The 12,083-nt window shown below is 38.4% G+C and overlaps 1 protein-coding gene across 5 annotated transcripts in view; it reads right to left on the bottom strand.

The window, feature by feature from the left end:
• Nucleotides 1–536: 536 nt before the first annotated feature.
• The window catches only part of METTL15 (methyltransferase 15, mitochondrial 12S rRNA N4-cytidine), a 77,097-nt gene continuing 65,550 nt past the window's right edge, over nucleotides 537–12,083 (bottom strand). For all 5 annotated transcript variants that reach the window (XM_031505084.3, XM_085581229.1, XM_085581228.1 and 2 more), the window contains 3 exons: nucleotides 10,061–10,252; nucleotides 7,627–7,805; nucleotides 537–1,089 (listed from right to left, as the gene is read on the bottom strand). In XM_031505084.3, the coding sequence (XP_031360944.3) occupies nucleotides 644–1,089; nucleotides 7,627–7,805; nucleotides 10,061–10,252 (817 nt within the window). In that variant the 3' untranslated portion in view covers nucleotides 537–643. The remainder of the gene's footprint in view (nucleotides 1,090–7,626; nucleotides 7,806–10,060; nucleotides 10,253–12,083) is intronic.

Consider the following 12,083-nt stretch of genomic DNA (forward strand, 5'->3'; position numbering starts at 1 on the left):
TTTTCCCCCCAAGACACAGGTATTCTATACAATTATCAATCATTAAACAACCAGGTGGTCACTCAGATATAAATACTTATTTTAAAAAAGCTAGGAGTCCATTTACAAATTCCTGGACTGAACATGGCATGCTGATATCACTTTATTTAAGAACTAGCTCTTGTCTCATAGGTATTCCTGTAACAATCTAGCTGGGATAGAGAGAATAGCAAGATTTCTTAGGTTAGTTTAAACTTACTCTAGACTAAACCAGACATCTGAATTACGTGTGTGATATCCACCATTACCCCCAGAAAAATATGTCTCAATTAGCTACTGAATTTAGACTGTAAATGCCAGGATTTTGAAATTAATCTAAAGGGAATACTACAAATACATCAAACCTGCAATTTTTATAAACTTGGTGTCTGATGCTCTTTTAAAATATAAAATTAGAGTATTGAATAATTAGTGACACCCACTTACATGCATTTAATTTGCATTTTTATGCTCTGTACCATTCCTAACAAAAAAAAAGCACAAAAGTAAGAAAGAACTTTACAGCACTCATTTTATTTTTTCAGTTTGACAATATCTGTCCAGTTAGCATTCTGGCAAATAGAATTGAAGGAAATGATACAATCATGTAACCATATGTTTTGGTTTAGAGTTTAATAGCAGCTCTTAGCTTGGCCGACCTTCCTCTTGGGTTTATTTGAATATCCTTGGCCTGGGGTGTGAGAACTTTTTTCTGTATAGAAATCCACTTCGAGTTGGATTTTCCACAGGGAGATCCTTGTGCGTCTTCTCCTTTGGAGGCATTTTTCAGAGCCTGTCTTATCTTCTGCTTTGAACCAAGGTTGTACTTTTCTGTCATGTCAATGCCATGAAGAAAACGTTTGATAATACGATCTTCCAGGGAATGAAAGGACAGGGCTACAAGGCGACCTCCAGGCCTCAGAAATTTCTCAGCTGTCTTCAGCCCTATAAGGAGTTCATGGAGCTCGTCATTCACAAATATTCTCAGGCCTTGGAAAGTTTTAGTAGCAACATGCACAGGTCTCTGAAGCAAGTCCTTCCGTGCGTAGAGTGCTGATGCTGGAAAAGCACCTGTCACACATTTTAAAATAGGTGTGTTAATACCTTAATATTTCTACATCTTGACATCCACTCATGCAAGATGACTTTAAAGGAAAGCATAGTAAAAACTGAACCTTGAGTAGTGAGCTTCCTTCTTTGAAATATATCTTATGTTTTGAATTCACGACTCTGAACGTAAAGCCTATTAAACTAAGATGCTTTGTGGTTCCCTAGAATCTTTTAGAGAAGTTCCTTCTCCAAAAGCATCACCAATTTAAACTAAAAAATAATGGCTGAAATCAAGATAAAGAAAAAAAAATGGACAGACAAGTCTCACCTTACAGCTCAGCGTAATCAATGTCAGTTTGGTATTTGTGGTTGTGTTACGCTTTTAAGGAAAAAAATTAATGTACAATGGACGCAATCTTATCTGTTGCCTCCCAGATACCTGCATTTCTTAACAGGCAGAGTTAACTGAAGACAATGCCTACCTGGTAATAACTACCTTTCAATTAATTACCTGAAGTTTAAAAGACTTATCCCTTGTTTGGGAATAGCAATTGTTGAACACTACACCTGTGATTCTTCAAATGTTCGCAAAAATATCTTGAGAAATTTAGAAAATGCAGCTGTTACTGCTGTGTTTTCACATGCCTACACAGCAGAATCTATCAAGGTTTGTCAGACCTAAAATCACCAGATTAAATATTTTTTTTATTAGATGCACAAAACTCCCTCTTCCTTTCCCTGGAATTCTTATGAGCTAAACAAGTTTTTGCAGAGACTGAAATTTTGATAGAAATTTTAATATACCAATATTAAATGTATTTTAACCTTGAACTTTCATTACGTGGGTACAGAACAAAAAGCTAGAGAAGGCTGATTTGATAGATCAGAGGGACTAAAGTGCAAGAATCCTGAAAGATCTGTGAAACCTAAGTAAATTTATAATCTATTACGTACATGACCACAGGAGTCTGGTAGAGATAAATTGAATAAATAATGCTAGCACAAACTGGACAGTTAGTTTTCTGAACAAGAGGCAGTACAATTGGTATGTATTAGAATGCCCTAATTTCATGTCAGTGCTAAGCTACAACATAATGAAGCAAAGAGTTTGAAGTAAACATGGCTCACAATCAAGTGACTGATATTCTAGACAGTGAAGTGAAAGAGGGAATTGCTGTACCTCTGAAACCAGCTGTCTAAATTCAAATTTGCACGGGTAATTGAAAACAAATAACAGAGATATCATTACCCGTAACAGGCTTGCACAGAAGAATTTATTAGTGTAATTCTTGAGAGTTTTAAAGGTAAGACTTTACTTATGTCAGAAAGCCTAAGTGTTCACAAAGCATATCACAAACACAAAAGCAACCTCAGTGTTCAGCAAAGAGATGAAAATGATGAGATTTTAAAAGGCAATCCTTATTAACAAAGCTGTTATCACGTATGCTATGTCCCTAAGATATGTTTCTGCATAGCTGATGTTCCTACCTACCTTCCTCCTCTGATCTCCAAAGCTAACAGCTCCTAAATTCACTGAAGAGACCCCATTGTAGCTGTGGCTGCTTCCAGTCCTTAAAGTCCAAATGCCTTGAGACAGAAAGTGGCAGCAGGATTGACTTCTCCCAACAAACAAGTGCATGTGAATTTGTGGCCTGAAGCTGTCTCACAAAACAGAATAAATAGATGGAGCCTGCAGGAGCGAGGCTTCTCCATCACTTACAAACTCTAGGAAAAGCTAGCTAGTCAATGTAATTTCTATCCTTGAGAATATAATCTTCTATATTGACCATGAATCATAAAAGGGATGTGTACTCCCATTGTAGAAGTCACAACACTCTTTATGATGAGAAACCTCAATTAAAAGGAGAGCTAAAAACCACAGAGCCTGAGCAATCCCAAGAAACAGGCATCAAGCTCGTACTTACTGGCACGGTGTGTGTTTCCATGCCTCTTTGCACACCTATAAATGAATTCTTTGAAAATGGAACCCTTGTAACAGCCACTGAGTGCCAGCTGTGTGTGGTGAGAACTGCCTCTTAGTGCACAACAAAGCAACATTGTGCTGGGCAGAACAAACAGAACCTCGTTTGAAGGTCAAGTAACAGCCAGCAGCACTGGTAGGATGCTCAGAACTATGGAATGAATCACATCAGAGGTTAGAAGAAATTCTTCCCTTTGTGGGTAGGGAGACAGGAACAGGTTGCTCTGTAGATTCCCCGTTCCTGCAAATGTCCAAGGCCAGGCTGGACAAGGCTTTGAGCAACTCGGTCTAGAGGAAGGTGTCCCTGTTCATGGCAGGGCAGTTGGAACTGGATGGGCTTTAAGGCTCCTTCCAGCCCAAACCATCCTATGAATCTAAACTCAAATTCAAAAGGCTTTGAAAAAATGTACATGGACACAGCATGCTGATATCTGGGCAGGTTTTCATTGGTCTGCTCATCAACACTGATACTTTGCAACTACAATACTGAATAGATAAATAAAGAACAATGACACTGAGGCTATTAGCATGACTGGGACACTAACAGGTCTTTGGAAAGTTTCCTCCTACAATAAGCTTCTATGACAATTAACTCTGATATTAATTTATTACTACAAGTAATTTATCACACACTGAAGAAAAATTAATTAAAACCCAAATATATTCTGTAATATAGTACAACCTTATATGCCTCAGTTGAACATGCACAAAGAGAACTGCAGGTCCCATAATAAAGTACAGAATACTAATATTTGGGAAATTGGTAAAAAAAATGCAGCCACCTTGCAGTTTTATGCAACCAAACCCTCCCAGACTAAAAACAAAATCAAACTGTTTATATGTTCAAAGACTTACTGGTCTACTGTCAAAGACTGGGATTAACTAATAAATGTAATCTCTGGTTATTCTAATCTGGTTATTATTAAATATAATTTCTATCACACTGGCCTTCAGCTTTTTAGCTAAGGCAATAGATTCTGATCTATGTTCCATGGGTGAAAAACTCCCCTATCACTCTTACTCCTCTAGTTCAGCTAAATAAAAATCTATTTGTGCTTTCTGCTCAGGCACATCACTTCTCACCCAGGACTCTACTGTTACCAAGATACTTAAAGAAAATCCTTCTTAGTAACTGGCTGTTCAATGCACAAAAACATTAAAAAAAAATCTGTATGGGGAGATTTTAAAATGAATTTAATTCATAAAAACATCTTCTGGCTAGATGACTGGTTTGAAATCCCAGTGAGAGAAATAACCATTTTTACTTTTAGGATGCCCTGATGATACTTACACTTTAAAAAAATCTAATAGGTTCTTATGTTGAAACGTATTGAAATTTTAAAAGCCTGTGAATGAAATTAGCAGTCTGCTGAGCCTGTCAATATGAACTCCAGAAGTCTCCAGAGTGTAAAAATTAATTCAGAGTATGCACCTGTTTGCAGGAATTTGCCTGTTGAATTAGCACTGCATTTAATAAGTTTCTGTGACGCAACCAATGTCCTTTTGTCTAGGCTCCCTCAGTACAGTGCTAATTCTCACCCATCTGAAATACAGGCAGTATTACAAATTCCAAACTGATAATTAAAGTCTGCAAAAGTGAGCCAGTCTGAATGAAACTGACTTTACCAATTAAAGTATTTTTTAAACTTTTAAAATTTCTTTAACAGGCCATCATAAACTCCTTTCAAGTTAAGGCCAAATGATTACATGATCTCAAAATTGTCTGTTAATAGATTATGCATCTAAATAATGCTCAGAAAAAATAAATTTTGAACAAAAAATTATAGATAAAAAGTTATATTGCACCCTGAAAAGAAATCAAACCAGACCATTAGTTGTACAGGAAAAGCATATGAAAATTGCATTCTAAAAATGTCAGCCTTTTTAATGAGTCTTCCTGCACATGCAGTGTTTCCAAACAACTCAATGAGGTACAACAAAAGACATCAGGTAGTGCTTCTTAATCAACTTTCACACATCTATTCACAACCCTTCAGTTGAGAACTACTGATTTTCAGAATTTACAGAGCACTCAACACTGCAAACAGCTCTGTGAACATTATAAACAGTGCAAAGTGTTTGACTGTGCTGCAGGAAAAAATGCTGTTCCCAAAACTCCTCCTACTGCAGATTCCACAGCTCCTAGAGATCTTATTTAAACAGATCAGAAGCCTTTTAGATAATATTTATAAACACCAGAAGGAAGACAAAATTTTTAATGCTGCTTTGTTTCCTTGAGGCTTTTTTAAAACTATGCCCTTGACTTTTATGTCCCAATTAATTAGGAACTGCAACACATGTTCTAACCTTTTAGGGGGTGGTAGGAGAGACCAGAAATCTAGCATTCTATAAAAATAAATTAAAATTTCCAAGCTCAGGTTAGTCCAAATCTAGATTCACTGTGATTCTAATTATCAGCTGGATCTTCAGATGAAACCTGGGAGCTGTAGAACATCTGAAGCCACAGTCATCAATAAGAAGAGAAAGAAATACAGACACTACACAAATTCTCAGATGCTGATACCCAGCTTCATTGGCTGGATTGTTTTGCTTGTGTCCTGGTTCCTATACCAGCCAAAATAACAACCCTGTTCTGGAAGATAATCAGGCTCACGAAGAATCTGCAAAATCTGAAATGCAAGATTTTATTATTCTAATGAATATTTTATTTTTTAAAGGATATAGCATTTAACTAATAGGTCATAGGTCTTACTCTAGTCAACTCCTGAATTAGTCAGTGTTTTTCTGGCCTGTGCCATCAAGAGATTCCTGTAGCTGTGGTCTTCAGCTCTGGCTTATTCCAATATCTTCACCAACATAATTTCATGTAAGAATATATATTAATTACAGATGATAAATGAATCAACATATATCACAGTTATGAAAAATTTCCTTAATATTTTCCTAATCAGTTAAAAAACTGATAGGATCCACCGTAGTGCTTCCTTACTAGATGAACCAATTCAAACTGGAGGAAGTTTTGTGCAAGCAGGGATCAATGCAACAGCTCTAAAATCATTACAGTCACTTGTGTACTCCCAAAAAGCACACAAAACATACATATTTATTGTCTTGGCAGATGTGTGCTGGACTCACTGTTTTTGGCACGCACACTACCTGATGCATACCTGACTTGTGGATCAAGAAGCTCTTCAAATACAGCAGGGAATTTACAGTGAGGACAGAAAAACCCTTCCCATGGTCACAGAAAGTGAGGATCAACTGCTGACTCACATGCAGCATATTAAACACGAAGGGATCTCCAGTTGCTGTCTGTCATACACCTGTATTTTCATTCCCTGAGTTTCAGCTATGGCACAAAATTGTTTCAGAATTACTGAGTTGCTTGTTTGTAACATGCTATATCTTTAACACATGAGACAGTGGCTTCCAACTCAGTAGTAGTACACTGTACTAATAAACACTTTTTCAGAAAGCATGGAATATATAGGACAAAGCTCAAAATCATTATTTCAGGATATTGCTAATGAGGACATTAAAATTGTAAGGTTTATAAAAGCCTCGTAGTGCTTTATCTCTTTGATTTTTAATTTTTAAGATTGGTTATATTCACTATATTTTCAGCAGGGGCTTAGAACAGCAAGCAGGTTCTTTCATCTTATCAGCTAAACTTTGAGCCTTGGTTGACTGGACATTTTGCTAAAATATCCTGACTTCTAAAATCCAGACCTTTTAATTTCTCCATCATTAAATTTAAGTGCCTTAGACTTCCAGTTTAAGTAACACAAATTTTTAAGAATACCATGAAATTTTTAATACTCTTCAGGATACCGGTAAAATATTTCACATTGTTCTTTAGCAAATGTTAAATCTGGATGAAAATTTTAAAGGTCTATATTCAAAGTCAGCAGCTTAGACTTATTCGTGACAAGATATAGTGATTTCCATCACTTGGTGAAAAAAATAAAAACATCCTGATGCTACATATTATGTTAATGCTCAGGATTCGTGTCTTGTATCTTTCCTTTAAAATTTTCACTTGAGGACACAAATGTAAATGTTCTTGATGCAAGCACTGCTCCTGCCTAACTGCATTTTCTTTAAGCTGTTTACAGTGAGGAGCAAGGAAGATAAGTGTTTCAACAGTCTCTTCAGGCTTGTCTAGTTGGCATGCACAAGGTGAAGCAAGCCATGTGTTGCTTTGGGGTTTCTGATTCTTTAAAAAGACAGAAATGATCTGGTTTTACTCGTAACTGGAAACTGCCATGGTACCCTCCGTTAAAATATTAAAATACAGAAATTTAAAACTAAGACAGATATGACATATCTGATATTTGAAAGGATCAATAGCCAGGATAAAGAATACCCAAGGCTGCTGTCATTCTGTGGTTCACCTTGGTTGACGAAATGATAAATCACTTAATGTTAAATCTATTATTGAACTAATTGTCAAACTACAATGCAAGGAAAGAAAAAAAAAAAAACAAAAAGGGAGCTGACATCAGAGCAGAAGGGGCAGGATTAGATCCTGCACCACTCCGAGTACAAATAGATCCCTCTGGGACTCTGCGAGGATTAATATTTCCTTTCCTCCTGCGCAGAATTAATGAGGGTACCTGCAACAATGCTTGCCAGCTGCCCGGTCCTGGTGATGGGGTAAATGCTGCGTGCCTGCACGATGGCAGCAGCAATCCTCCTGGCGTGTCTCTCCTCGCCGTACGCGCTGAGCACCGACGCAAGCGCCCGCTGGTCCAGCGCGTTCACCACATCAGCAGCCGTGGCCATGGCAGGGCACCTACGCACAGAGAGCGGCCAATTATCCTCTGACATCAGCTGCCATCCACCAGAGGTGAGCTGCCACACAGCCACACGCACACTGCCTCTGAGCTTGGCAAATCTGAGGTGGCAGCGCTGGGAAAACAGCTTGCACCTTTTAAATCACCTTCTCTCACTGGTCTAGGTGGAGTTTGCTCCCTAATTTCAATTAGAGCAGTTTTAGCTTCCAAGTGTTCTCATAAACCATGCTTAATAGTTTAGGATAAAGAATTTGTTCGGTAGTTTTTATGTTTTCTCTGATTAGTACACCCATAGATGATGTTCATAAAATACCTTGAACTATTTCAGTAGCCAAGTGACAGAGATACAGATACATAGATTGAAGGCTTACACTGTTTAAATTGTAGTAAGTCCTGCAGTTTATATGACTAGGTCATTTCTATTATCTCAAGAGCGTATTTATATGCAGAGTCTTATGCCTTTTAGTGCAAAGTAATGTTAAATTAAGAATAAATACACTCCAGTATCATGCTAGGATGGAAATTATGTGTGACCTTTCTCTTTAGCCAGCTTTAGAATATAAACTTGCCTCTTACGGGTTCATTTTAGCCATCTTGCATCATATGCTGCTTTCTAGCCAGAAGAGATTTCAAAGATCTTTTCTTTCACATCTCCTGCTATGAAAACAGTTGCTAATGATGAAAATTTAACGTTACTTTTCACTAAGAAGGCATATGAATCTATACAGAAATACTCTCCAGAGATAAGAGAAATGACCTAGTCATATAAACTACAGGACTTACTACAATTTAAACAGTGCAAGCCTTCAATCTATGTAACTTTATCTCTGCCACTTCACTACTACAAACGGGGTATTTTATGAACATCATCTATGTGTTTACTAATCAGAGAAAACATAAAATCTACCTAATAAATTCTCTTCTTTGCTTTCAGGCTTTTTTTACTCCCCTGCAGTATCTTACAAAAGATAAAAAACTTAGAGACAAGTAGTATCATAGCAACAACCATAGTGTAAGGCTTTTGTTATGCCTCAGGTATCCTTTGTTCTTATGCTCCTGTTCTGTGTTTGTTTTCTCACGATGCATCTGACTTATATGTAAGCCTAGAGTTCAGATTCTTGAAATCTGAGGACTGAATCCCAGGAGAATCATGGGAGCATTTTGCACAAGAGCAGAAAAAGCAAGTATCATGAAATTTGCTGTGTTAAGACTTAACATTAACATGGTAAGCTGACTCCTTAGAAATTGAGGCTTCCCATTGGCTCTTGTGAGCAATGAAAGAACAAATGGCATTTCTTAAGACACACTCATCAAAACACCAAGAAAAAACTGCCATCCTCTGTCACGTAACGTGTCATGCAATCACAACCATCACCCATACACGACAGATCTTTGGTTGCTCATGCAAAAAGCAAAGAGCTGCAGAAATACATCAGGTTGTCTGAAGATGAAAAACACTGCAGAGTGGAAATTATCACTCCACGACTGATTTTCATGCTCTTGAAAGTACTAAATACCAATCCAAATTTAAACACAGGTGATTTACTCAGTAACCATTAATTTGACAATTAAGTGAGACTGATGTGCCTCCTACACAAAGAGAAAGGAAGCTTATAATTTTGCCAAGCAGAACTCACAACAAATACATGGGCATGGAAGGCAAAGTCACACCAGCACATTAAGAGCAATGTGGCTATCTGATTTAAGTTAGCAGATATAATGAATGGGATTTTATTTATTTATTTTTATCATGTTCCTTTCGCAGAGAAGCAACTGGATCAGATGGTCATTGCACACAAGAGGGATGCTGCTCCTTTCCTGAGGGAGCAACTGCACGTGCTCAAGTGAAGTTTTCACAAATAGCAGAAAAGAAAAGGGACTGCAGCAAGACGCTGTGAGCCTGCAGATCAAGTACAGGCAAACTGTGGAAATAACAGGTCTCTGAAAGAGAGATGTTCCTGTGACTGTATACCACACACTCCAAAAATGTTACAATTTAAAGGTGCAGCCAACAAAACATTACTGGTTCAATCACTTACCACTGAAACCTTCCTCTTATTTCCAAGAGGGTGAAGACAGTAACGAGGGCTAAGCACTGAGCCAGAAAAAAGCTTTTTGGCAAAAGACATGATACTCATTCAGTACTAGATGTGGTTTGAGAAAGAATTCTACATTTAAGAGGAAAGGAAATGCACAGGGGGTGCAGAGCAGACAGTTTTTGAAGTTCAAGAAGAAATGCTTTGTGATGATGTACCTGTCATGATCCATCCTCATGTCCAATGGCCCATCCTTCTGCAGGGAAAAGCCTCTTTCAGGTGTGTCTAACTGCATGGAAGAACAGCCAGCATCCAGGAGAATGCCGTCCAGACTCCCTGGCTCAACCCCAGACGAGATTAACAAAGCCTCTGACTGGCTGAACCGTCCTAAAAGAGGCTGAAGCTGCTTCCTGTAAGAAAGGAACAAATGAATAGCCCCAAGGTTAATGATAACAATGCCATCTCTCCCTCTTGCGCAGCAGGAATTAGATAATAGCACTCAACTTGTCTCAGAAGCAATAGAGCAATTCCCAAAGTAATAGTTTATGTCTTTTCATATGTCAACTGGTCAAGACCACCCCTCAGTGGCTACTTCTTGAACTCTTTACTCTCTTCCTGCTTCATCTTAAAGAAATGGAAAACTGACTAAAATTTTTTTTTTTCAGTGTGCAGGAACTCGAGAGGACACCTTCAGCAGGAATGTCCTGACTACTGAAGTACCTGCTCTGCTTGGCAGGGCCCTTAGTCAAGCAAGACCATGGTACAGAAAAGAAATAATAGATCTTGGACATAGAGAAGCAGACAAAATGGAACAAGAGTGCACAACCTTGTAGTTAATATTTACCCAGCAGGAAAACAATTCCAAGCTCCTGCCATGGGACCAAACATGTTTTTAGTGGCATTTGTCATTTTAAAAAGAATGAGGTGCCCTGAATCACAAGCAGGTAAAACACTTAGTGCATTTTGGATTTAGGCACCTGATCACTGCAGAGAGCAGTTTAACATGCACTCTTGTGCTTACTGCCCTTTCCTAGATTTAAAGTGGTTGTTTCTCAATATTCTCATGCTGATAAGGAAAAGAGGAATAGCAAGGGAGAAGAGAAACACATCTTGGACACACAAATGTGTTCAACCACACAGAGCCCAGGAAGTGTTTGGAGAATGCTCCCAGGCACAGGATGGAATTCTTGGGTTGCCCTGCCAGGAGCTGCACTCAGTGATCCTGTTGGCTCTGCTCCAGCTCAGGCTACCCTATATTGTAAATGCAGGTGAACCCGGTGGGAAGAAATGCTGATGTCTGACTCCAGTTCAGAAGGCTGAATGGTTTCTTTATTATAACTATGCTATAATACATTAATATACTAGTTAAAGGAGATACTAAAACTACATATCTACTTTTTTAACTGCCATATCTAACTCACAACTCATGCCCCTCTCGCCAGAACCCAGCCCTAGGTGGGTTGGATTGGCCACCAGGCTCAAACAATCCTCACCAGAATCCAACCCAGCACTCACTCCAGGTAAACAATTCTCCAAACACATTCCACATGGGAATAACAAGGAGCAGAAATAGAAATTTTTTTCTCTTTCTTTCCTCTGTGCTCCTCCATGAAAAAATCCTGAGAGAGAGAAGAATGTGCCTGCCCAAACTATGATTCTGTGACCTCTGAGGTTTCCAGGGCTCTCTTGGGTATCTAATCCCAAACTTCTTGGTTTTGCCTCTATGTAAGCTGACTTAAAATTACACCATTTATTTTATCTGTCTCTCAAAATCTAGATGGATTTCACAGACTTAGAAAGATTAATCAACATATTGCTGCATTTTTAAGCACTACCTGCAAAGCAGAACACATTTCTGCCCATACCAGGGAGCCACTGCCTCCATGGGGAGAGAAAAAGCTCCATTAAAAGGAAGACACTTATGAATCCAAGCACATGGAAGAACACTCAGCTACACAGTGCCCTCCTCATTAGAGCAGAACAAATCCACCTACTAAACACAGCACAAAACCTGGGAAACGGTGTGAATGGACAATTTCCATGAGGGATATTATGATGGCACACACAATTTGGAATTGATTTCTGTCCAGCCCATAAGTGAACACAGCTATTCAGCATAATAGGAACTGACAGCTCCTGAAAAGCACAATGAGCCACTTCAGATACTTAAACCAATTTAAGCCAGATAGTTATATAGTTTTGAGATTGGATTTCCTCCTCAATATAATGAGGGGAATTTTA

The sequence above is a fragment of the Lonchura striata genome, chromosome 5 (assembly GCF_050655825.1).
Source record: "Lonchura striata isolate lonStrDom1 chromosome 5, ASM5065582v1, whole genome shotgun sequence".
NCBI lineage: Eukaryota > Metazoa > Chordata > Aves > Passeriformes > Estrildidae > Lonchura > Lonchura striata.